At 32.4% G+C, this 26217-nt stretch overlaps 2 protein-coding genes across 6 annotated transcripts in view; both read left to right on the plus strand.

Moving 5' to 3' along the window:
• LOC126741325 (protein unc-13 homolog B) overlaps positions 1-26217 on the plus strand; it is a 353601-nt gene that overhangs the window by 54895 nt on the left and 272489 nt on the right. For 3 of the 5 annotated variants that reach the window (XM_050447729.1, XM_050447724.1, XM_050447728.1), the window contains 7 exons: positions 1926-2218; positions 3790-3947; positions 4258-4293; positions 4535-4653; positions 20489-20615; positions 20680-20931; positions 25969-26166. In XM_050447729.1, the coding sequence (XP_050303686.1) occupies positions 1926-2218; positions 3790-3947; positions 4258-4293; positions 4535-4653; positions 20489-20615; positions 20680-20931; positions 25969-26166 (1183 nt within the window). The remainder of the gene's footprint in view (positions 1-1925; positions 2219-3789; positions 3948-4257; positions 4294-4534; positions 4654-20488; positions 20616-20679; positions 20932-25968; positions 26167-26217) is intronic. The other 2 variants (XM_050447726.1, XM_050447727.1) reach the window with 2 other exon arrangements.
• On the plus strand, positions 6371-6961 carry LOC126741332 (putative SERF-like protein). Its single transcript, XM_050447734.1, has 2 exons — positions 6371-6539; positions 6621-6961. Exons 1-2 carry the CDS (start codon positions 6383-6385, stop codon positions 6728-6730), a joined length of 267 nt encoding a protein of 88 aa, XP_050303691.1. The 5' UTR covers positions 6371-6382; the 3' UTR covers positions 6731-6961.

A 26217-nucleotide genomic window follows, 5' to 3' on the forward strand; every position in this document is an offset into this window, starting at 1 on the left:
AGGCTCATGCGGATGATATCATGAGAAAGTTTGCTAAAAAGGTAGGGTTCATTAATAGGGTGGGACAAAACTTATCAATGAATACAAAAATAACGTTATTTAATGCTATAGCTCTTCCGTATTTACAATTTTGTTCAACTCTTTTATATAATTTACCGCAATATAAAATCTCTCAATTGGAAAAAATTTAAAATAGGGCAATGAAAACAATATTGAGATGTAACCGCTATACTCCTATTAAAATAATGTTAAATATCTTAAATATGTTGACCGTCCATCAACGAATTATGTTTAATGTTAATATATTTATATTTAAGTTGAAGAAAGGCCTTTTGCCTAATTATATGTTTGTGATAAGTTAGTGCTATTTCGTGATGTATAAAGGTTTGCTCGAATTTAATAAATTGCCTAATACTTAAAAATCTGTAATAATATAAATAGTTTTAAACGATTATTAAGAGTACATATTTTAAAATTGTATTATAAGGCCCATGTTTTGTTTTTTATATTTAATTTTTGTCGTTTTAACCTCGTTGTATTTTATATGTAGCAATTTGCTTAATAAAGATTATTATTATTATTATTATTATTATTATTATTTTCTCTATAGTTTTTGAGAAAATTAGGAAAAACTGTTTAGAATCTATTCTCAATTTTCTCGAAAGCTATTAAAGATTAAAACAATTTTTTTTAATGCATCTAATGCACATTAAGATTCGAAATAAATTTTATTAAAATAATTTTCTTCTACAGTTAATAGTTTTACAAAAGAAATAAAAAACCAAAAAAATTAAAATTTTCCCTTTAGATTTTTTTGAGGAAGAAATTTTTGGAAAATTTGCATATAACTTTTTTTTGGGACATTGTTCAAAAATGCTTTATTAAGCTTTTTTAAAGCATTTTGTTTGATTTATTATTTCGGTAAAAAAAACTTGAGTTTCTTGAAAAAAAAAATTTTTAATTTTGTATCAAAAAATTTCCTATTTTTCAAAAATACATAACTCCTTTATTTCGGTGTTTACGAGTAAATATTGTTTTAAATAATTTGTAGCATTTTTAATTGGAAATTGAATATTGTAAGAAGATTTTTATTTTTTTTTTACTTTTTAAGAAAATTGGGAATAATGGTTAAGTGGTTTTTCTCAATTTTTTGAAAAACTATTAGAGATAAAAATTATTATTTTTTAACGCATCTGATTAAGATTTCAAATAACTCTTAAAATGTTAGTTTTATTTATTAATTAATAGTTTTCCAGAAAAAAAAAAAACCAAAAAAAATTAAAATTGTCCCATGAATTTCTTTGGTGACGAAATTTTTGGAAATTTGCTCATACCTTTTGTTTGGAACATTTTAAAAAAAAATTCATTGAGCTTTTTTGAAACATTTTATTTTACTCTTTAATTTAGCAAAAAACAAAAAAAAAGAAATTTCGAATTTTTTATAATTTTTTTTATTATTCATAAACCTTCCATAACTCCTTTAATTTGAAACTTATGAGTAAATATTATTTTAAATGATTTAGAGCATTGTTAAATACACGTTCAACGGTGTAACAAAAATTTTAATTTTCTTTATAGTTTTTGAGAAAATTAGGAGACACTGTGTAGAGTTTTTTCCTAATTTTCTTGAGAAATATTGACGATAAAAATTATTTTTCTAATATGTCTGAAGCGAGTTGATATTACAAACAAATTTTATTACAGCCAATAGTTTTCTAGAAAGCAAGAATACCAAAGAAAGCACAATTTTTCAAAGATGTTTAATTGAGCTTTTTTTGAAGTATTTCCCTCGACTCATCAATCATTTTTTTTTTTTAATAATAAACTGTGTGCTGCTTGGGCTATCTCTTTCTCTCTATCTCTTTCTCTCCCGAACACCACCCCCCACCACCCCCCCACTATTCTCTGTTTTTTTTTCTTTTCAGCCAATAGTAATCAGTTTGACAATGACATTTCAGCGGGATACTCGGAGGACAGCGACTACACGTCCGACCTGAATTATCCAGTCGGGCAACATCCGAACTCGTCCGCGTCTCAATTCAGATCGGCCGCCCATCAAATGAACACCCCGCAACGTTCCCTGGAGGCGAGTCGAGAGAACTCGTACGAGCGCGATGACAGTGGGGGCGGCCAGTATTTAGTCGCCGCCCCACCGACCGCGGTCGTACATCAACACCATTTGAGCCCCGGCGGGCATCGCAGGCATCAGTTTTCTAAAGTGAGTTTTTTTGGTATTTTAAGCTTCATATTAGGCATAGTTTACGTGTATAAAATGTGTCAATAGAAGCATTTAAAAAACAAGTAAAAGAATTGTAATTTTAAACAAAATTAAGTTGCCTATAAATAGATTGAGGGAGATTTAGTAATAAATGACATGATCTGATCATTAGAAAGCTCCTAAGCTAATCTGTGCTTAATATTTTCAATTTTATTGATCTTTATTTGATGTTAGTGTCACCAAAAAAGCATTATGCTAGGATCATTGGAAAAAGTTGGCAACATTGAAATTAAAATCAGCATTAGACATTATTGTTTCCCAATTTTAGTTTAGGAGATATTAATCATTAATCGCAGTAAAATCGGGATCTTTAAAAAGGTAATAAAAAGCCACAGGCGAAGTTATAGGCTTACTACAAGACAGTACTAGTTCAAAAGGAGGGTTGTATGTTGCTTTTGATTGTAAAGGATAAATCAAGATGACATCTAGAATTGACTCATATTCTTTATAGAAGTGAGCCAAATCTGAAGAAGCAAATGAATTACAGAAAACTAAATCTTTGCCAAATAATGTGTTTATTAAATTTTTACTGTTTTTCTAAAATATACCAGGAGGATTAAAGCCACCAACCATTAAGAGATTTTTACATATGTCTAGCTTCTATAGTACTTTTACAGTGGATAAGTGTCATGGCACACTTGGAGAAGCGAATTTATTAATAGAGGCATACTTAAAAAACCCTATTTCCAGACGATCGAGATACTATTAATAAAATGAAACCATGATATAGAAATAAAAAGAAAAGTTGAATTCTCATTTATGTATCCTTGTCCCAGTTAACAAATTAGAGGAGGATGGGAATAAAGTGATAATTTACTTCTATAATTAGATAAACTAAGCCCAAAAAACACTATTTCCAGATGATCCAGACACTATCAATAAAATGAAAACAGGATATAGAAATAAGAGGAAAAGTTGAATTCTCATTTATATATCCTTGTCCCAGTTTACAACTAGGAGGATAATGGGAATAAAGTAATATTTTTCTTCTATAATTGGACCAAATTAACTTGAAGAACACTATTTCCAGATGATTACTATTAATAAATTGAAACAATTATATAAAAATAAAAGAGAAATGTGAATTCTCATTTATATATCCTGGAAAAATTCAATTTATTAGTCATGGCACATTTGGAAAAAGCGATTTTACCGAAAGTACATGATAATTTCATTATTTTAATTAGAACACTCTATATTTTACAACTTTTTTAAATTCTACATGAAACTCCATAAGACTTAAAGGGTCACATGCCATACTTTGATAAAATATTTTTCGAGTATTTTAATATATAATTACATAATTAAAAATTTCAAAAATACACGCATTATTTTAAATACGACATATTATATACCTCTATATATTATTATATTTTTGCATTCTCTATGAAATTTTATTAACTCTGAGGGGTCACATGCCATACCTTAATTAAACAATTTTACGATAAAATGAACTAGAAAAAGAGCAACGAATAGTAAACACTAATAAAAAAATCGAACTATTTCCGCAGAGGTATTCCCCCAACGATATCGACGACTACAACAACTGTTACACCGGTGGCGGAAATTTCACCACCGATAACTCCCGAATTCAGTATCCCGAAAACAATATCGATTCGGATCCGTTGTTTTACAACAGCAGACCGAGAGGGAAAACCGATATATTAAGGTAAGGAAAACCCAAATTTCCTTTCGGGATACACTTAACCACACGTAAAAAGGCATACGTAACCCGAGAACCGTTCAATCCCAAATCCATTTAAATTAAATGCGAAAACTGGATTTTCCCCTTCTAGTTTCGATTTTCTGTTTGCCCTCCCTCCCTCCCCCCGTTCGTCTAAGTTCCTCGGAGCTTAATCCCGATAAGTCCCAAATCTTCCCGGTTAAAATGTCGTTAGCTTAAGTGGGTCCTGGAAAACACAAAATTGATTTTAATGGTAAAAGAAAACATTTTTAATATGGAAAAATTCTAATTAAAGCCGGCGGTATAACTACCAAGGGACTAGTGAGGAAAGGTAAGGCACTAGTGAGCACCATTTTCTTTTGGTAATTTTCACTTTTAGCCCAAGGAATTTTATGAAAATGAGCGTCATGCCTAATAAAATTATGCACCATTTTCACCTATTAAAACTCTTTTAGGTTACAGTGGCTTTATAAGCACTTCTGCTTCAGTGGCACTCAAAAATTATAACTTAATAAGAAAATGCCGGTCGTATCCATTAAAATTATGCATTAATGACTCTTTTTCTTTTGCAGCCAGGAAATCTGGCAAAGCTGCGAGAGTTCGTATTACAACCAGAGCATCGATAGTATGGACGCTGGATATTCGGTAGATCCTGGATATTATGGTAGTCAAAGTACCGGGAAAAGACCCAGTAAGTTATTTAATTAAATACATAATTTAAAAGTTCATTTGACAGTCAGAAATGTCAAATTATGTGTAAATGCCTAATAAGTGACGTCACAAATAATTTAAAAAATTGTTAAGTTAGACTACTGTCAAACCAGCTCTCCCCCCCACTATTTCTTTGTCAATTTTTATTAAATTTAGGCGTGGCTTATAGAGACAAGTAAGTTATGGACACCATCCTGAATTTACTTTTTTTTAATATTATGGTCATCATTCATACATTAAACTCGATATTAAAATCGAATAAAAAAGTGGAGTTGAATTGACTATTCCAGGCAGTTGAAGATTGATTCATGCAAGTGCCTGGAAATGCCAGAAAATTACTTCAAAGAGTGACAACTGTTTGAAGCCTGGACGTATCAAAAAATTACTTCTATTACTTCAAAATTGTCTCAAATGCCTGGAAAAGTTGCTGTAACTACTTAAAACTCAAGTGACCATTTCACGCATTTGAAACTTCTTCCAGGCAATATCTTGGAAGAAATTGATAATTTGAACTGCTTGGGAGTACCCGAAAGTGACTGCCAATAGTGTCAACTACACAGACGTATCAAAAAATTATTTACGTCCAAGAATCCAGGCCATGACTACAAATCCAAGAGTACTAAATAAATTAGTCATGGAGTGCTGAAATAATAAAAGAATTAAAGACTAAAAATTCAAAATTAAAGTAAAAAATACTCAAGGAAAATAAAAAATATGCATTGGCATTTAAGGATTCATGGGCCAGGACTAAAACCCTAAAATGCATCAAAAATTTAGTCTTAGTATCGAGAAATCCAAGAATTTAACAATCACGCCTAGAAATTCAAGATTTAGGTTTAAATCGAAAAATGCCTATTCAGATATTTAAATAAATAGTCTTAAAATACAAGAAGTCAAAACCCCAAACTAAAAAATCGCAATTAAGAAATGAACCACACGAAATTCAAAAGTGTACATCAAAGAACTTATGATTCAAGACTAAAACTCCAAAAGTTCAAGAATCAAGACTAAAAACCCAAAAATGCTATTGAGATTCAATTACGGTCCAAATCTTCCATAATCCAAGGATTCAAATGCGAAAATTAAAAATTCAAAAATGCTTGAGAAAGTAGATTTTAAAAGGATTTGAATGTTGGTTTCAAACCTCCAATAATTTACGGATTTCAGAATCAAGACTAAAAGTCCAAGAATATTTGAAAAAATAGTCTTGGATTGCAATAGTTTGAAGATTCATACGCCACTACTAAAAATCCAGGTATCCCAGAGTCTGGACTGAACATTCTTGAATACCTATAGTACAATAATTTAGGAATATAAGAACCAAGAATAAAACTCTAAAGATTCAAGAGCAAAGACTTAATATCCAAGAATACATAAAACTTAGTATTGGAGTACAATATTTCAAAGATTCAGGATTCAAGTATAAAAATCCAAGGATTTAATAGCCAGGACAAAACATCCATGAATACTTTAAAAAATTGTCTTAGAGTGAAGCAAGTGAGCCCGTGTTTGCCTTTAAAGCCCTACTTAGAAAAGAACTATTAAAAGTAACTATTAAGTTACTTTAATATTACTATTAAGAATATTCTGGAAATTATAGTGGAGCTAATATACGATATTGCCAATGTATCTTTAAAATATTCAAATTTTTAAATTATTTTCTTTGACCTCCTTGAATAATTGAACAGGTAAATACAGTTGTCTAATAAATGACAAGAGCTGTCAAACTAATTAAAAAAAAGCCTAAATTTGAAGTCAAAGTATTTGCCTCTTTCGCGCTGTTTTTCTGGATTATGACCCGCGGTAATCAACGAGAGTTAGCCAGAGAAAAGAACCTCAAGAAGCAGAAAACGACAAAAACCAAAGGTAAGACCTTTCCGTCTCTCTCAGTGGGACTTTTTCCCATTTTCCAGGAAAATCGAATTTTAAACGAAAAACGATTTTCAGATGAACTGCCGCTAGAAAAGAAAAAGGCGAGGGATGTGGCCGCCCTAAAAGAAAAACAAAAGAAGCCGAAGGGTCAAGTCAAAGACCCCAAGGGTACCAACAAGGGTTAAATCATGTGCAAATTATTAAGATAATAATAAATTATTAGAAAAAATGTTTCTCTTTTAAGTAATAAGGCTTTATTTAATGAGCAAAACTTGAGTTAAGAAACGTCATTATTTAAGCAAATATCAATTTAGAAAATACTCTTTCATATACTCAATCACTAGGTTTTAGGTTCGTGAAGACCGATTTTAAAATCTCCTTAAGATATATTTTCTAATAAATTTTTAAACTTTAAATCTTGGTAATAAATCATGAATCCTTGGATGACAAAACTAATTTTCAAATCCGATGAGGTTAGGATTATTTTATTAATCCTCTAGGTCTAATTTCTTCAATATTCTTTTGGGTTCTTGCTCCTTGCTCTAATTGGATTTTCATTCTTGAACTCTAGAATTATTTTACTGCAAGACTAGTTTTTTAAGTATTCTTGGTTTTTTTTAGTCATGGCTTTTAAATCGGTCATTTATTTATTGTATATACACTTAGATTTTTTTTATAAATATTATTAGACTTTTAGTCTTAGTTCTTAAATTTTTGGCGTTTTATTCTCGAATCCTGAATCTTTAAATTATTGTACTCCAAGACTATTTTTTTTTAAGTAATCTTAGATTTTTGGCCTTGGCTCTTATATCCATAAATTATTGTACCCTAAGACTAATTCTTTAAACTATTTATGGATTTATGCTTTTTATTCCTAAATCCTAAATCTTTGAATTATTTTACTCCAGTACTAAGTCTTGGCTCTTGAATCCTTGGATTCTTATTCTTGGTTTTTACGTCCTTAAATTATGGTACTCTAAGACTATTTTTTTATATTCTTAAATTTTTCGTCTTGACTCTGACTTCTTGAATGTTTAGTCTTGTCTACTCTGAAATCCGTAGATTATTGGAGGTTAACGCAAATATTTAAATCCTCTTAAAGGCAATTTTTTCACGCAATTTTGGACTTTTACCTTATCTGAACAAGAAACGTTGGATGGCAATGCACCTTTTTTAATTTCTTTTTATTTTCATTTTGGATTTTTGGTCTTGACTCCTAACTTCTTGGATGTTAATCCAAGATCCTTGACACTTCCAGACAGTTGAGGGTATTCATTTTCTCGAGGACCTGCCAGGAAAAACTACCTGGAATAGTCAGTTCCAAATAGATGAAGCACCTTCTCCAGACATTTAAGGCAATTTTAAAATAATAAAACTCATTCTTTAGTCTGTTCGGGAAGTTGACATTTTTTGAAGTTATTTTCGGGCTTTTTCAGGAAGTTGAAAAAATCAATTTCTTCTAGGTGCTCCCTTCAGGAAGTTTTAATTTCTTGAAATAGTCATTTGAGTACCATTAACTCTTCCAGGCATCTGAGGCAATATTGAAATAATGAAAGTAATTTTTTGACTCGTCCAGGCAGTTGACTTTATTAAAAGTCATTTTCCAGCACTTACAGGCAGCTGAAGGCATCAGTTTCTTCCAGAGCAATACCTAAAAAAAAGTTTCAATTGCCTGAAATAGTCATTTGAGGACCATTAACTCTTCCAGACATTTGAGGCAATTTTGAAGCAATTTAAGTAATTTTTTAACACGTCCAGGCATTTGATGTTATAAGAAGTCGTGTTTCAAGACTTTCATATAGTTAAAGCCATCAATTTCTTCCAGGGAATCAACTGAAAGAAAGAGATTTCAACTGCCTGGAATAGTCACTAGAGTACCATCAACTCTTCGAGGCATTTAAGGCAATTTTGAAGTAATAAAAATCATTTTTTGATAGGTCTAGGCAGTTGACACTATTAGGAGTTATTTTTCGGTACTTACAGGCAGTTAGACATCAATTTCTTCCGGGGACTTATCTGGACAAGGTTTCAATTGCCTGGAATAAAGACTTGAAAGATTTAGAAAGTTCCATGAACGTTTCCAGATATTTAAGGCAATTTTGAAGTAATGGAAGTCATTTTTTGACATGTTCAGGCAGTTGACACTATCGGTAGTCATTTTCGGACACTCCCCGGCAGTTAAAAGCATTAATTTAGTTCAGGGAATTGCCTGGAGGAAGTCTCAATTTTCTGGAATAGTCGTTTCCTCAATTTCCTGGAATATTAATCATTTAAGGCAATTTGAAGGAATTTAAGTAATTTTTTAACACGTCCAGACATTTGACGTTATTAGGAGTCATTTTTCAACAGTTTTATGCAGTTGAAGGGTTTCATTTTTTCCAGGGAATTACCTGGAAGAGATTTCAACTGCCTGGAATAGTCACTTAAGTTTCAAATAGCTAAAGCAACTTTTGTAGGTACTTAAGGCAATTTTGAAGTAATAGAAGTCATTTTTTTGGCACGTCCAGGTAGTTGACACTATTAGGAGTCATTTTTTGGTACTTAGAGGCAGTTGAAGACATCAATTTCTTCCAGGGACTTATCTGGACAAGGTTTCAATTGCCTGGAATAGAGACTTGAGTTCCATGAATCTTTCCAGACATTTAGGGTAATTTTGACGTAATAGAAGTCATTTTTTGATATGTCCAGGCAGTTGACACTATTGGTAGTCATTTTCGGACACTCCCCGGCGGTTAAAAGCATTAATTTAGTCCAAGGAATTGCCTGGAGGAAATCTCAAATTCTTGGAATAGTCGTTTCCTCAATTTCCTGGAATAATCATTTGAGGCAATTTTGAAGAAATTTAAGTAATTTTTTAACACGTTTGACGTTATTAGGAGCCGTTTTTCAACACTTTTAGGCAGTTGAAGGCTTAAATTTTTTCCAGATTATTACCTGAAAGAGATTTCAACTGCCTGAAATAGTCACTTAAGTTTCAAGTAGCTAAATCCACTTTTCTAGGTTCTTAAGGCAATTTTAGAATAACGGAAGTCATTTTTTGACTTTCACTAATTTCAGGCAGTGGAAGGCATCAGTTTCTTCCAGGAAATTGCCTGGAAAAGGTTTTAACTAGAAGAATAGAATAAGAAGAGCAAGAGCAATAAGAATAGAAACATAGAAGTAATTTTTTACAGTTTTAGGCAGTTGAAATGTACAATTTCTTCCAGGGAGGAAGTTTAAATTGCCTGGACTAGTCACTTAAGTTTTATGAATTTTTCCAGGTATTTGAGGCAATTTTAAAGTAATTTAAGTAATTTTTTAATACGTCTAGATATTTGACGTTATTAGAAGTCGTTTTTCAACACTCGTTTTTTAACACTCAGGCAGTTGAATGCATCAACTTTTTCCAGAGAGTTACCTGGAAGAGATTTCAACAGCCTGAAATAGTCACTTAAGTTCAAAATAATGGAAGATTCATTTTAAAATAATAGAAGTCATTTTTTGACACGTCCAGACAGTTGATACTATTAGGAGTTGTTTTTTCAACATTTTTAGGCAGCTGAAGGCATCATTTTCTTCCAGAGAATTACTTGGAAGAAGTTTCAATTGCCTGGAATAGTCATTTGAGTACCATCAACTCTTTCAGATATTTGAGGCAATTATGAAGTATATTAAGTAATTTTTTAACACGTACAGATATTTGACGTTATAGAGAGTCATTATTTAACACTTTCAGGCAGTTAAAGCCATCAATTTTTTTCCAGGGAATCATCTGAAAGAGATCTCAACTGCCTGGAATAGTCACTAGAGTACCATTAACTTTTCTAGGTACTTAAGGCAATTTTGAAGTAATAGAAGTCATTTTTTGATACGTCCAGGCAGTTGACATTATTAGGAGTCATTTTTCGGTACTTAGAGGCAGTTGAAGTCATAATTTTCTTTCAGGGACTTATCTGGACAAGGTTTCAATTGCCTGAAATAGAGACTTGAGTTCCATGAACGTTTCCAGACATTTAAGGCAATTTTGAAGTAATAGAAGTTATTTTTTGATATGTCCAGACAGTTGACACTATTGGTAGTCATTTTCGGACACTCTCCGGCAGTTAAAAGCATTAATTTAGTCCAGGGAGTTGCCTGAAGGAGGTCTCAAATTCCTGGAATAGTCGTTTCTTCAATTTCCTGGAATAATCATTTGAGGCAGTTTTGAAGGAATTTAAGTAATTTTTTAACACGTTTGACGTTATTAGGAACCGTTTTTTAACAGTTTCAGGCAGTTGAAGGCTTAAATTTTTTCCAGGGAATTACCTGGAAAAGATTTCAACTGCCTGGAATAGTCACTTCAGTTTCAAGTAGCTAAAGCAACTTTTCTAGTTACTTAAGGCAATTTTAAAATAATAGAAGTCATTTTTTGACTTTCACTAATTTCAGGCAATAGAAGGCATCAGTTTCTTCAAGGAAATTGTCTGGAAAAGGTTCTAACTAGAAGAATAAAACAAGAATTAGAGCAAGAACAAGAAGAATAGAAACATAGAAGTCATTTTTTACACTTTTAGGCAGTTAAAATCTATAATTTCTTCCAGGGAGGAGGTTTTAATTGCCTGGACTAGTCACTTAAGTTTTATGAATTTTTCCAGGAATTTGAGGCAATTTTGAAGTAATTTTTTAATACGTTCAGGCATTTGACGTTATTAGGAGTCGTTTTTCAACACTCGTTTCTCAACACTCAGGCAGTTGAAGGCATCAACTTTTTCCAGAAAAGATTTCAACAGCCTGAAATAGTCACTTAAGTTCAAAATATTGGAAGATTCATTTTAAAATAATGGAAATCATTTTTTGACACGTCCAGACAGTTGATACTATTAGGAGTTGTTTTTTCAACATTTTTAGGCAGCTGAAGGCATCATTTTCTTCCAGAGAATTACTTGGAAGAAGTTTCAATTGCCTGGAATAGTCATTTGAGTACCATCAACTCTTCCAGATATTTGAGGCAATTATGAAGTATATTAAGTAATTTTTTAACACGCACAGATATTTGACATTATAGGGAGTCATTTTTTAACACTTTCAAGCAGTTAAAGCCATCAATTTTTTTTTCAGGGAATCACCTGAAAGAGATTTCAACTGCCTGAAATAGTTACTAGAGTGCCATCAACTCTTCGAGGCATATAAGGCAATTTTGAAGTAACAGAAGTCATTTTTTGATACGTCCAGGCAGTTGACACTATCGGTAGTAATATTCCGACAGTTTCGATCAGTTGAAGGCACGAATTTCTTCCAGGGAATTGTCTAAAAAAGGTTTTAATTGCCTGGAATAAAGACTTGAGTTTTATGAACGTTTCCAGAGATTTGAGGCAATTTTGAAGTAACGGAAGAAATTTTTTAGTACGTTCAGGCAATTGACTCTGTTGATAGTCATTTTCTGGCACTCCCAGGCAGTTGAAGGCATCAATTTCTTTCAGGGAATTGTCTGAAAGAGATTTCAATTGCCTGGAATAGTCACTTGAGTTCCATGAGCTTTTCCAGGCATTTAAAATAATATTAAAATAATTTAAAGAATTTTTAACACGTCTAGACATTTGACGGTATAAGAAGTCGTTTTCCAAGACTTTTAGATTGTTAAAGGCATCAATTTCTTCCAGGAAATTACCTTGAAGAGGTTTCAACTAGAAGAATAAAATAGGAATTAGAGCAAGAACAAGAAGAATAGAAATATAGAAGTCATTTTTTACACTTTTAGGCAGTTGAAATCTACAATTTCTTCCAGGGAATTACCTGGAAAAGATTTCAACAGCCTGAAATAGTCACTTAAGTTCAAAATAATGGAAAATTAGTATTAAAATAATGGAAGCCATTTTTTGACACGTCCAGACAGTTAATACTATTAGGAGTTCGTTTTTTAACAGTTTTAGGCAGCTGAAGGCATCAATTTTTTTTCCAGGGAATCCTCTGAAAGAGATCTCAACTGCCTGGAATAGTCACTAGAGTACCATCAACTTTTCTAGGTACTTTTGAAGTAATAGAAGTCATTTTTTGATACGTCCAGGCAGTTGACATTATTAGGAGTCATTTTTCGGTACTTAGAGGCAGTTGAAGACATCAATTTCTTCCAGGGACTTATCTGGACAAGGTTTTAATTGCCTGGAATAAAGACTTCAGTTTCATGCACGTTTCCAGACATTTAAGGCAATTTTGAAGTAATAGAAGGCGTTTTTTGATACGTCCAGGCAGTTGATACTATTAGGAGTCATTTTTCAGTACTTAGAGGCAGTTGAAGATATTAATTTCTTTTAGAGAATTGCACTGAGGAAGATACAACTGCCTGGAATAGTCACTTAAGTTTCAAGTAGCTGAAGCAACTTTTCTAGGTACTTAAGGCAATTTTGAAGTAATAGAAGTCATTTTTTTGGCACGTCCAGGTAGTTGACACTACTAGGAGTCATTTTTTGGTACTTAGAGGCAGTTGAAGACATCAATTTCTTCCAGGGACTTATCTGGACAAGGTTTCAATTGCCTGGAATAGAGACTTGAGTTCCATGAATCTTTCCAGACATTTAGGGTAATTTTGAAGTAATAGAAGTCATTTTTTAATATGTCCAGGCAGTTGACACTATTGGTAGTCATTTTCGGACACTCCCCGGCAGTTAAAAGCATTAATTTAGTCCAGGGAATTGCCTGGAGGAGGTCTCAATTTCCTGGAATAGTCGTTTCTTCAATTTCCTGCAATAATCATTTGAGGCAGTTTTGAAGGAATTTAAGTAATTTTTTAACACGTTTGACGTTATTAGGAGCCGTTTTTTAACAGTTTCAGGCAGTTGAAGGCTTAAATTTTTTTCAGGGAATACTTGGAAGAGATTTCAACTGCCTGGAAAGGTCGCTTAAGCTTCAAGTAGCTAAAGCAACTTTTCTAAGTACTTAAGACAATTTTGAAGTAATAGAAGGCGTTTTTTGATACGTCCAGGCAGTTGACACTATTAGGAGTCATTTTTCGGTACTTAGAGGCAGTTGAAGACATCAATTTCTTCCAGGGACTTATCTGGACAAGGTTTCAATTGCCTGAAATAGAGACTTGAGTTCCATGAACGTTTCCAGACATTTAAGGCAATTTTGAAGTAATAGAAGTTATTTTTTGATATGTCCAGACAGTTGACACTATTGGTAGTCATTTTCGGACACTCTCCGGCAGTTAAAAGCATTAATTTAGTCCAAGGAATTGCCTGGAGGAAATCTCAAATTCTTGGAATAGTCGTTTCTTCAATTTCCTGGAATAATCATTTGAGGCAGTTTTGAAGGAATTTAAGTAATTTTTTAACACGTTTGACGTTATTAGGAACCGTTTTTTAACAGTTTCAGGCAGTTGAAGGCTTAAATTTTTTCCAGGGAATTACCTGGAAAAGATTTCAACTGCCTGGAATAGTCACTTCAGTTTCAAGTAGCTAAAGCAACTTTTCTAGTTACTTAAGGCAATTTAAAATAATAGAAGTCATTTTTTGACTTTCACTAATTTCAGGCAATAGAAGGCATCAGTTTCTTCAAGGAAATTGTCTGGAAAAGGTTCTAACTAGAAGAATAAAACAAGAATTAGAGCAAGAACAAGAAGAATAGAAACATAGAAGTCATTTTTTACACTTTTAGGCAGTTAAAATCTATAATTTCTTCCAGGGAGGAGGTTTTAATTGCCTGGACTAGTCACTTAAGTTTTATGAATTTTTCCAGGAATTTGAGGCAATTTTGAAGTAATTTTTTAATACGTTCAGGCATTTGACGTTATTAGGAGTCGTTTTTCAACACTCGTTTCTCAACACTCAGGCAGTTGAAGGCATCAACTTTTTCCAGAAAAGATTTCAACAGCCTGAAATAGTCACTTAAGTTCAAAATATTGGAAGATTCATTTTAAAATAATGGAAATCATTTTTTGACACGTCCAGACAGTTGATACTATTAGGAGTTGTTTTTTCAACATTTTTAGGCAGCTGAAGGCATCATTTTCTTCCAGAGAATTACTTGGAAGAAGTTTCAATTGCCTGGAATAGTCATTTGAGTACCATCAACTCTTCCAGATATTTGAGGCAATTATGAAGTATATTAAGTAATTTTTTAACACGCACAGATATTTGACATTATAGGGAGTCATTTTTTAACACTTTCAAGCAGTTAAAGCCATCAATTTTTTTTTCAGGGAATCACCTGAAAGAGATTTCAACTGCCTGAAATAGTTACACTCTCACGAGATGTGTTTCGAGGCATATAAGGCAATTTTGAAGTAACAGAAGTCATTTTTTGATACGTCCAGGCAGTTGACACTATCGGTAGTAATATTCCGACAGTTTCGATCAGTTGAAGGCACGAATTTCTTCCAGGGAATTGTCTAAAAAAGGTTTTAATTGCCTGGAATAAAGACTTGAGTTTTATGAACGTTTCCAGAGATTTGAGGCAATTTTGAAGTAACGGAAGAAATTTTTTAGTACGTTCAGGCAATTGACTCTGTTGATAGTCATTTTCTGGCACTCCCAGGCAGTTGAAGGCATCAATTTCTTTCAGGGAATTGTCTGAAAGAGATTTCAATTGCCTGGAATAGTCACTTGAGTTCCATGAGCTTTTCCAGGCATTTAAAATAATATTAAAATAATTTAAAGAATTTTTAACACGTCTAGACATTTGACGGTATAAGAAGTCGTTTTCCAAGACTTTTAGATTGTTAAAGGCATCAATTTCTTCCAGGAAATTACCTTGAAGAGGTTTCAACTAGAAGAATAAAATAGGAATTAGAGCAAGAACAAGAAGAATAGAAATATAGAAGTCATTTTTTACACTTTTAGGCAGTTGAAATCTACAATTTCTTCCAGGGAATTACCTGGAAAAGATTTCAACAGCCTGAAATAGTCACTTAAGTTCAAAATAATGGAAAATTAGTATTAAAATAATGGAAGCCATTTTTTGACACGTCCAGACAGTTAATACTATTAGGAGTTCGTTTTTTAACAGTTTTAGGCAGCTGAAGGCATCAATTTTTTTTCCAGGGAATCCTCTGAAAGAGATCTCAACTGCCTGGAATAGTCACTAGAGTACCATCAACTTTTCTAGGTACTTTTGAAGTAATAGAAGTCATTTTTTGATACGTCCAGGCAGTTGACATTATTAGGAGTCATTTTTCGGTACTTAGAGGCAGTTGAAGACATCAATTTCTTCCAGGGACTTATCTGGACAAGGTTTTAATTGCCTGGAATAAAGACTTCAGTTTCATGCACGTTTCCAGACATTTAAGGCAATTTTGAAGTAATAGAAGGCGTTTTTTGATACGTCCAGGCAGTTGATACTATTAGGAGTCATTTTTCAGTACTTAGAGGCAGTTGAAGATATTAATTTCTTTTAGAGAATTGCACTGAGGAAGATACAACTGCCTGGAATAGTCACTTAAGTTTCAAGTAGCTGAAGCAACTTTTCTAGGTACTTAAGGCAATTTTGAAGTAATAGAAGTCATTTTTTTGGCACGTCCAGGTAGTTGACACTACTAGGAGTCATTTTTTGGTACTTAGAGGCAGTTGAAGACATCAATTTCTTCCAGGGACTTATCTGGACAAGGTTTCAATTGCCTGGAATAGAGACTTGAGTTCCATGAATCTTTCCAGACATTTAGGGTAATTTTGAAGTAATAGAAGTCATTTTTTAATATGTCCAGGCAGTTGACACTATTGGTAGTCATTTTCGGACACTCCCCGGCAGTTAAAAGCATTAATTTAGTCCAGGGAATTGCCTGGAGGAGGTCTCAATTTCCTGGAATAGTCGTTTCTTCAATTTCCTGCAATAATCATTTGAGGCAGTTTTGAAGGAATTTAAGTAATTTTTTAACACGTTTGACGTTATTAGGAGCCGTTTTTTAACAGTTTCAGGCAGTTGAAGGCTTAAATTTTTTTCAGGGAATACTTGGAAGAGATTTCAACTGCCTGGAAAGGTCGCTTAAGCTTCAAGTAGCTAAAGCAACTTTTCTAAGTACTTAAGACAATTTTGAAGTAATAGAAGGCGTTTTTTGATACGTCCAGGCAGTTGACACTATTAGGAGTCATTTTTCGGTACTTAGAGGCAGTTGAAGACATCAATTTCTTCCAGGGACTTATCTGGACAAGGTTTCAATTGCCTGGAATAGAGACTTGAGTTCCATGAATCTTTCCAGATATTTAGGGTAATTTTGACGTAATAGAAGTCATTTTTTGATATGTCCAGGCAGTTGACACTATTGGTAGTCATTTTCGGACACTCCCCGGCAGTTAAAAGCATTAATTTAGTCCAAGGAATTGCCTGGAGGAAATCTCAAATTCTTGGAATAGTCGTTTCCTCAATTTCCTGGAATAATCATTTGAGGCAATTTTGAAGAAATTTAAGTAATTTTTTAACACGTTTGACGTTATTAGGAGCCGTTTTTCAACACTTTTAGGCAGTTGAAGGCTTAAATTTTTTTCAGGGAATTACCTGAAAGAGATTTCAACTGCCTGAAATAGTCACTTAAGTTTCAAGCAGCTAAATCCACTTTTCTAGGTTCTTAAGGCAATTTTAAAATAATGGAAGTCATTTTTTGACTTTCACTAATTTCAGGCAGTGGAAGGCATCAGTTTCTTCCAGGAAATTGCCTGGAAAAGGTTTTAACTAGAAGAATAGAACAAGAAGAGCAAGAACAATAATAATAGAAACATACAAGTAATTTTTTACAGTTTTAGGCAGTTGAAATTTACAATTTCTTCCAGGGAGGAGGTTTCAATTGCCTGGACTAGTCACTTTTTATGAATTTTTCCAGGAATTTGAGGCAATTTTGAAGTAATTTAAGTATTTTTTTAATACGTTCAGGCATTTGACGTTATTAGGAGTCGTTTTTCAACACTCGTTTTTCAACACTCAGGCAGTTGAATGCATCAACTTTTTCCAGAGAGTTACCTGAAAGAGATTTCAACAGCCTGAAATAGTCACTTAAGTTCAAAATATTGGAAGATTCATTTTAAAATAATGGAAATCATTTTTTGACACGTCCAGACAGTTGATACTATTAGGAGTTGTTTTTTCAACATTTTTAGGCAGCTGAAGGCATCATTTTTTTCCAGAGAATTACTTGGAAGAAGTTTCAATTACCTGGAATAGTCATTTAAGTACCATCAACTCTTCCAGATATTTGAGGCAATTATGAAGTATATTAAGTAATTTTTTAACACGTACAGATATTTGACGTTATAGGGAGTCATTATTTAACACTTTCAGGCAGTTAAAGCAATCAATTTTTTTCCAGGGAAACACCTGAAAGAGATTTCAGCTGCCTGAAATAGTTACTAGAGTGCCATCAACTCTTCGAGGCATATAAGGCAATTTTGAAGTAACAGAAGTAATTTCTTGATACGTCCAGGCAGTTGACACTATCGGTAGTAATATTCCGACACTTTCGATCAGTTAAAGGCATGAATTTCTTCCAGGGAATTGTCTAAAAAAGGTTTTAATTGCCTGGAATAAAGACTTGAGTTCCATGAACGTTTCTAGACATTTAAGGCAATTTTGAAGTAACGGAAGTAATTTTTTAGTACGTTCAGGTAATTGACTCTGTTGATAGTCATTTTCTGGCACTCCCAGGCAGTTGAAGGCATCAATTTCTTTCAGGGAATTGCCTGAAAGAGATTTCAATTGCCTGGAATAGTCACTTGAGTTCCATGAGCTTTTCCAGGCATTTAAAACAATATTAAAATAATTTAAATAATTTTTAACACGTCTAGACATTTGACAGTATAAGAAGTCGTTTTCCAAAACTTTTAGATAGTTAAAGGCATCAATTTCTTCCAGGAAATTACCTTGAGGAGGTTTTAACTAGAAAAATAAAATAAGAATTAGAGCAAGAATAAGAGGAATAGAAACATAGGAGTCATTTTTTACACTTTTAGGCAGTTGGAATCTACAATTTCTTCCAGGGAATTACCTAGAGGAGGTTTCAATTGTCTGGACTAGTAACTTAAGTTTTATGAATTTTTCCAGGCATTTGACTTTATTAGGAGTCATTTTTCAACACTCAGGCAGTTTAAGGCATCAACTTTTTTCCAGAGAATTACCTGGAAAAGATTTCAACAGCCTGAAATAGTCACTTAAGTTCAAAATAATGGAAGATTAGTATTAAAATAATGGAAGTCATTTTTTGATATGTCCAGGCAGTTGACACTATTTGTAGTCATTTTCGGACACTCTCTGGCGGTTAAAAGCATTAATTTAGTCCAGGGAATTGCCTGGAGGAGGTCTTAGTTTTCTGGAATAGTCGTTTCCTAAATTTTCTAGAATAATCATTTAAGACAATTTTCAAGGAATTTAAGTAATTTTTTAACACGTTTGACGTTATTAGGAATCTTTTTCCAACACTTTCAGGCAGTTCAAAGCTTACATTTTTTCCAGGGAATTACCTGGAAGAGATTTCAACTGCCTGGAATAGTCGCTTGAGTTTCAAATAGCTAAAGCAACTTTTCTAGGTCCTTAAGGCAATTTTGAAGTAATAGAAGTGATTTTTTGATACGTCCAGGCAGTTGACACTATTAGGAGTAATTTTTCAGTACTTAGAGGCAGTTGAAGATATCAATTTCTTTTAGAGAATTGCGCTGAGGAAGATACAACTGCCTGGAATAGTCACTTAAGTTTCAAGTAGCTAAAGTATTTTTTCTAGGTACTAAGGCAATTTTGAAGTAACGGAAGTCATTTTTTGATATGTCCAGGCAGTTGACACTATTGCTAGTCATTTTCGGACACTCCCCGGCAGTTAAAAGCATTAATTTAGTCCAGGGAATTGCCTGGAGGAGGTCTTAATTTCCTGGAATAGTCGCTTAAGTTTCAAATAGCTAAAGCAACTTTTCTAGGTACTTAAGGCAATTTTGAAGTAATAGAAGTCATTTTTTGATACGTCCAGGTAGTTGACACTATCGGTAGTAGACATTTGACGTTACTAGGAGTCGTTTTTCAACACTTTCAGGCAGTTGAAGGCTTAAATTTTTTTCCAGGGAATTACCTGGAAGAGATTTCAACTACCTGGAATAGTCACTTAAGTTTCAAATAGCTAAAGCAACTTTTTTAGGTACTTTTAAAATAATTGAAGTCATTTTTTGACGCGTCCAGACAGTTGATACTATTAGGAGTTGTTTTTTTAACATTTTTAGGCAGCTGAAGGCATCAGTTTCTTTAAGAGAATTACTTGGAAGGTGTTTCAATTGCTTGGAATAGTCATTTAAGTACCATCAATTCTTCCAGATATTTGAGGCAATTTTGAAGTAATGAAAGTCATTTTTCAATACGTCCAGGCAGTTAACACTATTGGTAGCCATTTTTCGGCACTTCCAGGCAGTTAAAAACATCAATTTTTTTCTAGAGAATTTACCGAAAGAAGTTTCAATTGCCTGAAATAGTCACTTGAATTTCAAGTAGTTAAACAAACTTTTTCAGGCATTTGAGGCAATTTTAAAATAATGGTAATCATTTTTTAATAGTTCCAAGTAGTTGACACTACTGAGAGTCATTTTCTAGTATTTTCAGGCAGTTGGAAGTATTAATTTCTTCCAGGAAGATGCCTCCCAAAAATTGCAACTTTCTGGAATAGTCACTGGTGTTTCAAGGAGTTAACGCAACTTTCTAAAGCATTTATAACTTTTTTATTTCTATAAGTATTAAAATTTAAAAGGATAGTAGCATTGCCTTAATCTGCTGAAAGAATTTTAATAGTGTTATCGGATTTAAGTGCCTAATTTTTCTTTATTTTTCAATTTCTATTTTTGTTCAAATTTTTTATTGACAAGAATTTTTGAGTATATAATTGAGTTAATTGAGACCTTTGAAAAGAAAAGTTTCCTCTAATCTGATCAATTATTACCAGGATATTTATAAAATCATTATTTTTAGGTTTAATTATGAATTTGTCACAAAAATATTGATTCTACTTGAAAAAGCCCTTTCTCTTCAAATTCTAGCCCTTAGAAGGAAAAGCTTAGAAAGACAAACCACCCTCTACGACGACTCCATATACTACAACGACACCAGCCAAACCACCTTCTATACAGCCCCGGCTGACGTCACCCAAGTGAACTTTGTAACCACGTAAGTTCACCCCCTAAAAGGGTATTTCTTGGTTAAATTTTAATGTTAAAAATCTCCTTTATAGCACAACAAATTTCGATCTGAACCAAAGTAGTGATGAGTTCTACGATAGTCTGTCATATCCGTTTCAAGAGGAGAGATATGGACAAGACGAGGAGGACAGACAATGGGACTCCGGGGGGACGATTCCTTACTACAATGACCTGGAGGTAGCCCCCAGTAAGCCCCCTAGTGTGAAAACGGGGAAAAAGCTGCCCGCTATACCAACAGGTCAAGGGCAAAAGAGGAGATCTTCGTTCACCACCACAGATGAGGGGTAAGTTAAGAATAATCAGCTCAACTTTCTGTCAATTCCTAATTCCTCTTACCTACATTCGCTTAAGAGGAAATGGAAGTTAACTGCCTAAAAAGTAAAAATGTGTTTTGATGAGCAGACTTTAATGTAAGCTGACTTTCAAAAGCTGGCGTCCCCATGCGACTCCAATTTTCTTCTTTTAAACTTGATCCAATCATAACCGCCGATAAATGCTCCAATTGTCTGGAAATAAAACTTCAGGACTACTTGGTTCATAATGACCAAATGTGTAGCCTTACGAGCTTAATTATCGAGTTTTCTTTCGTTTTTTTTTAAATGTGTGTTCGTTTTCTCAGTTTTCTTATTTAATTTTCCTAATATCTTTGCACTTTAGTTTGTTTTTTTATATTGTAATACTTTTTAAATGGAACAGACTTGTAAAATTATTACATTGAGTGGAAAAAAATCAATAACACCTTTAACTGCCTGAAAATAATAACAAATATATTCGATTGCCTATGAAAAATTAAAAACTTAATTGAAAATGTAATAGAAAACTTCTTATTTTATTCTTGGCATTTGACTGAATTGTTTCATTTTTTCCAAGCATTTCAAGTTATTTTTCAAATTTATTCCAAGCATTTATAGCCATATTTTTGCATTTGAGATATCTGAAATAATTAATCTTTTAAGCATTTGAAGTAATTTATTTTTGATGATCATGTCGCAATAAATTTTTAATTTAATTCCAGGCATTTGAGGTCATTTTAAAGTTAGTCTAGTTACTTAAGGCCTTTTTAATTCTATTTGAAGCATTATGCATTATGCGACTTTAATTTTCTTCTTCTAAACTTGACCCAATCATAGCCGTCGATGAATGCTCCAATCGCCATGAAATAAAACTTCTGGATTACTTGATTCATAATGACCAAATGTGTAGCCTTACGAGTTTAATTATCAAGTTTTCTTTAATTTTTTTTCAAATGTGTGTTAGTCTTCTCAGTTTTCTTATTTAATTTTCCTAACATCTTTGCACTTTAGTTTTTTTTTTCTTTTTTGTATTATAATACTTTTTAAATGGAACAGACTTGTAAGAAATTGCAAAATTTAATACATTGAGTGGAAAAAAATCAATAACTGCCTGGAAGTAATGAAAAATTTCTTGAAAAAATTGGATTGCTTATAAAAAATTAAAAAACTTAACCTATGCAGCCTGAATTTAATAGAGAACTTGTTGTTTTATTCTTGGCATTTGCCTGAATTGTTTTATTTTTTCCAGGCATTTCAAGTTATTTTTCAAATTTATTCCAAGCATTCATGACCATATTTAATTGCATTTCAGATATCTGAAGTAATTAATCTTTTAAGCATTTGAAGTAATTTTTTTTATTTTGATGATGATGTTGCAGTAAATTTTTAATTTAATTCCAGGCATTTGACGTCATTTTAAAGTTAATCTAGTTATTTAAGGCCTTAATTAATTCTATTTAAAGCATTATGCGACTTCAATTTTCTTCTTCTAAACTTGACCCAATCATAACCGTCGATGAATGCTCCAATTGCTTGGCAATAAAACTTCTGAATTACTTGCTCCATAATGACCAAATGCGTTGCTTTACGAGCTTAATCATCGAGTTTTCTTTCGTTTTTTCAAATGTGTGTTAGTTTTCTCAGTTTTCTTATTTAATTTTCCTAATATCTTTGCACTTTAGTTTTTTTTCTTTTTTGTATTATAATAGTTTTTAAATGGAACAGACTTGTAGAAATTGCAAAATTTAATGCATTGAGTGGAAAAAAGATCTATAGCACCCTTAACTGCCTGAAAATAGTAACAAAATATTCGATTGCCTATGAAAAATTGAAAACTTAATTGAAAATTTAATAGGAAACTTCTTATTTTATTCTTGGCATTTGCCTGAATTGTTTAATTTTTTCCAGGCATTTCAAGTTATTTTTCGAATTTATTCCAAGCATTTATGACCATATTTAATTGCATTCCAGATATCTGAAGTAATTAATCTTTTAAGCATTTGAAGTAATTTTTTTATTTTGATGATGATGTTGCAGTAAATTTTAAATTTCGTTCCAGGCATTTAAAGCCATTTTCAATTTTATTCTAGTTATTTAAAGCCTTTTTTAATTCTATTTGAAGCATTATGCATTATGCGACTCCAATTTTCTTCTTCTAAATTTGACCCAATCCAATGCTCCTGGAAATAAAACTTCTGGATTACTTGGTCCATATTGACCAAATGTGTAGCCTTACGAACTTAATTATCGAGTTTTCTTTCGTTTTTTTTCAAATGTGTGTTAGTTTTCTCAGTTTTCTTATTTAATTTTCCTAACATCTCTGCACTTTAGTTTTTTTTCTTTTTTGTATTATAATACTTTTTAAATGGAACAGACTTGTAAAAAATTGCAAAATCTAATACATTGAGTAAAAAAATTCAATAACTGCCTGGAAGTAATGAAAAATTTCTTGAAAAAATTGGATTGCCTATAAAAATGGAACAGACTTGTAAAAAATTGTAAAATCTAATACATTGAGTAAAAAAATTCAATAACTGCCTGGAAGTAATGAAAAATTTCTTGAAAAAATTGGATTGCCTATAAAAATGGAACAGACTTGTAAAAAATTGTAAAATCTAATACATTGAGTAAAAAAATTCAATAACTGCCTGGAAGTAATGAAAAATTTCTTGAAAAAATTGGATTGCCTATAAAAAATTGAAAGCTTAACCTAAATAGCCTGAATTTAATAGAAAACTTCTTGTTTTATTATTTACAGGCATTTCAAGTTATTTTTTGAATTTATTCCAAGCATTTATGGCCATATTTAATTACATCCAGATATTTGAAGTAATTAATCTTTTAAGTATTTGAAGTCATGTTTTTATTTTGATGATATTGCAGTAAATTTTCAATTTAATTCCAGGCATTTGAGGTTATTTTAAATTCAGTTTAGTTATTTAAGGCCTTTTTTAATTCTATTTGAAGCATTATGCATTATGCGACTCCAATTTTGTTCTTCTAAACTTGACCCAATCATAACTGTCGATGAATGCTCCAATTGCCTGGAAATAAAACTTCTGAATTACTTGCTCCATAATGACCAAATGCGTTGCTTTACGAGCTTAATTATCGAGTTTTCTTTCGTTTTTTTCAAATGTTTGTTAGTTTTCTCAGTTTTCTTATTTAATTTTCCTAATATCTTTGCACTTTAGTTTTTTTTTCTTTTTTTTATTGTCATATTTTTAAATGGAGCAGACCTGTAAAAATTTTAATATCTAATATATTTAGTGGAAAAAAAATCAATCACACCCTTAACTGCCTGGAAGTAATGAAAAATTTTTTGAAAAATAAATTCGATTGCCTAAGAAAAATTGAAAACCTAATTTAAAATTTAATAGAAAACTTCTTATTTTATTCTTGGCATTTGCCTGAATTGTTGTATTTTTCCAGGCATTTCAAGTTTATATTATACAAGTTTATTATATTTAATTGCATTCCAGATATTCACATATTTTTTAGAGAATTTGGTTGGACACCTATTTTCGAGTTTGATTTTGAAAAAAATTAGTTAAAATTATTGTTTTTTAAATTTGACAAAATGTCGGTAACTCAAAAAATTGACCAGATACAATTTTGAAAATTTGTATACCTATTCTCTGGACAATTTGATTGGACACCTATTTCAGCGTTTTTTAAAATTTCCACAAAATTTTGAATTTTTTTCGGAGTTCGTTAAACTATCTAGATGCGAGAGAAATGAAATTGTATTCAACTACATGGAAAAAAAATACCGATCTCAACTGCCTGAAATTAATAAAAAAATCTTTAATAATGCAATAATCGGCCCAAAAGCGGGTGAAATGACTTAAAACTACTAAAAATTAATTCAATAATCACAAATAATCCAAGTTCAACCCTTAAGACTCTTTTCACTAATTCCCTTACATATTAAAACATAAATAAACACAACGTTCATCTCACGTTTCACCCTCATTTGAACAAAAGATCCATTCTTCCATCCGACCTGTTTTGCAGTTCATGCTTAAGCTGAATACGCCCGAGCCATAGAGCCTTAACTAATTGTCAAAGAACGTCTCTAAAAAAGGCCAACACAACGTTCTAATAAAAGAAAGTTCACCCTAAAACCGTCTAAATAATTAAAGCGGCCTCTCGCCTTAACTGGACCTCGTTATCCAAGTTCTTTGAGTTACTCTGGTGAGGTAATCAACTTGATTAAGTGAGGAGGGAATACGGTATGCGGATAGTGGTGCAGTGGAGTTAATATGGGACAACAATATTGACTTTGTGCGTTTAATTTGTCGGAAATAATTTGGAATTTTTGAGTCATTTTAGTAGTTTAATACTTAACTGAGAGAGAGGGGAAAAAAAGTTGCAATTTCTACAACTTTTTTTCATTTTAAAAAAAGAAACGAAAAAACTAAAGTGCAAAGATATTAAGAAAATTAAATAAGAAAACTGAGAAAACTAACGCACATTAAAAAAGAAACGTAAGAAAACTCGATAATAAAGCTCGTATAGCGACAAATTTGTCCATTTCAGACCAGGTGATTTACAAATTTTATTTCCAGGCTACTGAAGAATTATGTATTTCTTCTAGATAGTTTATTGCACAACTAATTTCAGGTAAATACGATTAAAAAAAATTGTTTCTTCCATGCAGTTGAGGGCATTATTATTTATTTCCAGGCACCTGAATTAGGTCTTTAGGAACAAGCACAAAACAAGCCTAAAAAAAATATATAGGGTTTCATAATAAAATAAATAGGAGCACGTGGTATTTCGAAAGAGAGAGATACACCCATTTTAACGTTTCAAATAAAGAAAACAAAGACAACCCCTTCTTTAACACCTCCAAGCAATAAATCAACCCTTGCTTGCAGAAAAGCATAATCCCTTAAGGGATTTTCCGGTCTCGATGCAGTTTTATCTTGTTTGCCTATAGGGAAACTTTAATACGTTTGAGGGAAAACTCTTTTAACGCCGATTTATGGATCGTTTTGAGCCTGTAATGGAATATTTGTTTAGGTACATGGGTTACGGGGACGAGAACTTCCGACCGTCGATCCCAACTCCATCTGGACGTAGGAAAATGCCGCAAATCCCCACCAAAAGGAGTTCGAGTCGTCAAAGTTCTCAAACGGATGAAATTTATAAGTTTTCCGAGACGCCGCCCTCGCATAGGGGGGCCAGTTTGCCGCCCACCCCCACCAAGAGTACCAATAGGTAATATTTCATATTCAAATCTTGTAAAATCTTTTTTTTTTGGCAAATGTA

The sequence above is a fragment of the Anthonomus grandis genome, chromosome 10 (genome assembly GCF_022605725.1).
Source record: "Anthonomus grandis grandis chromosome 10, icAntGran1.3, whole genome shotgun sequence".
In the NCBI taxonomy this organism is placed as follows: Eukaryota; Metazoa; Arthropoda; class Insecta; order Coleoptera; family Curculionidae; genus Anthonomus; species Anthonomus grandis.

Coding starts and splice junctions, on each gene's coding strand:
- LOC126741332 (XM_050447734.1), top strand. CDS start 6,383: ATGACAAGAGCTGTCAAACTAATTAAAAAAAAGCCTAAATTTGAAGTC. Junction 6,540..6,620: donor GAAAACGACAAAAACCAAAG/GTAAGACCTTTC, acceptor AACGATTTTCAG/ATGAACTGCCGCTAGAAAAG.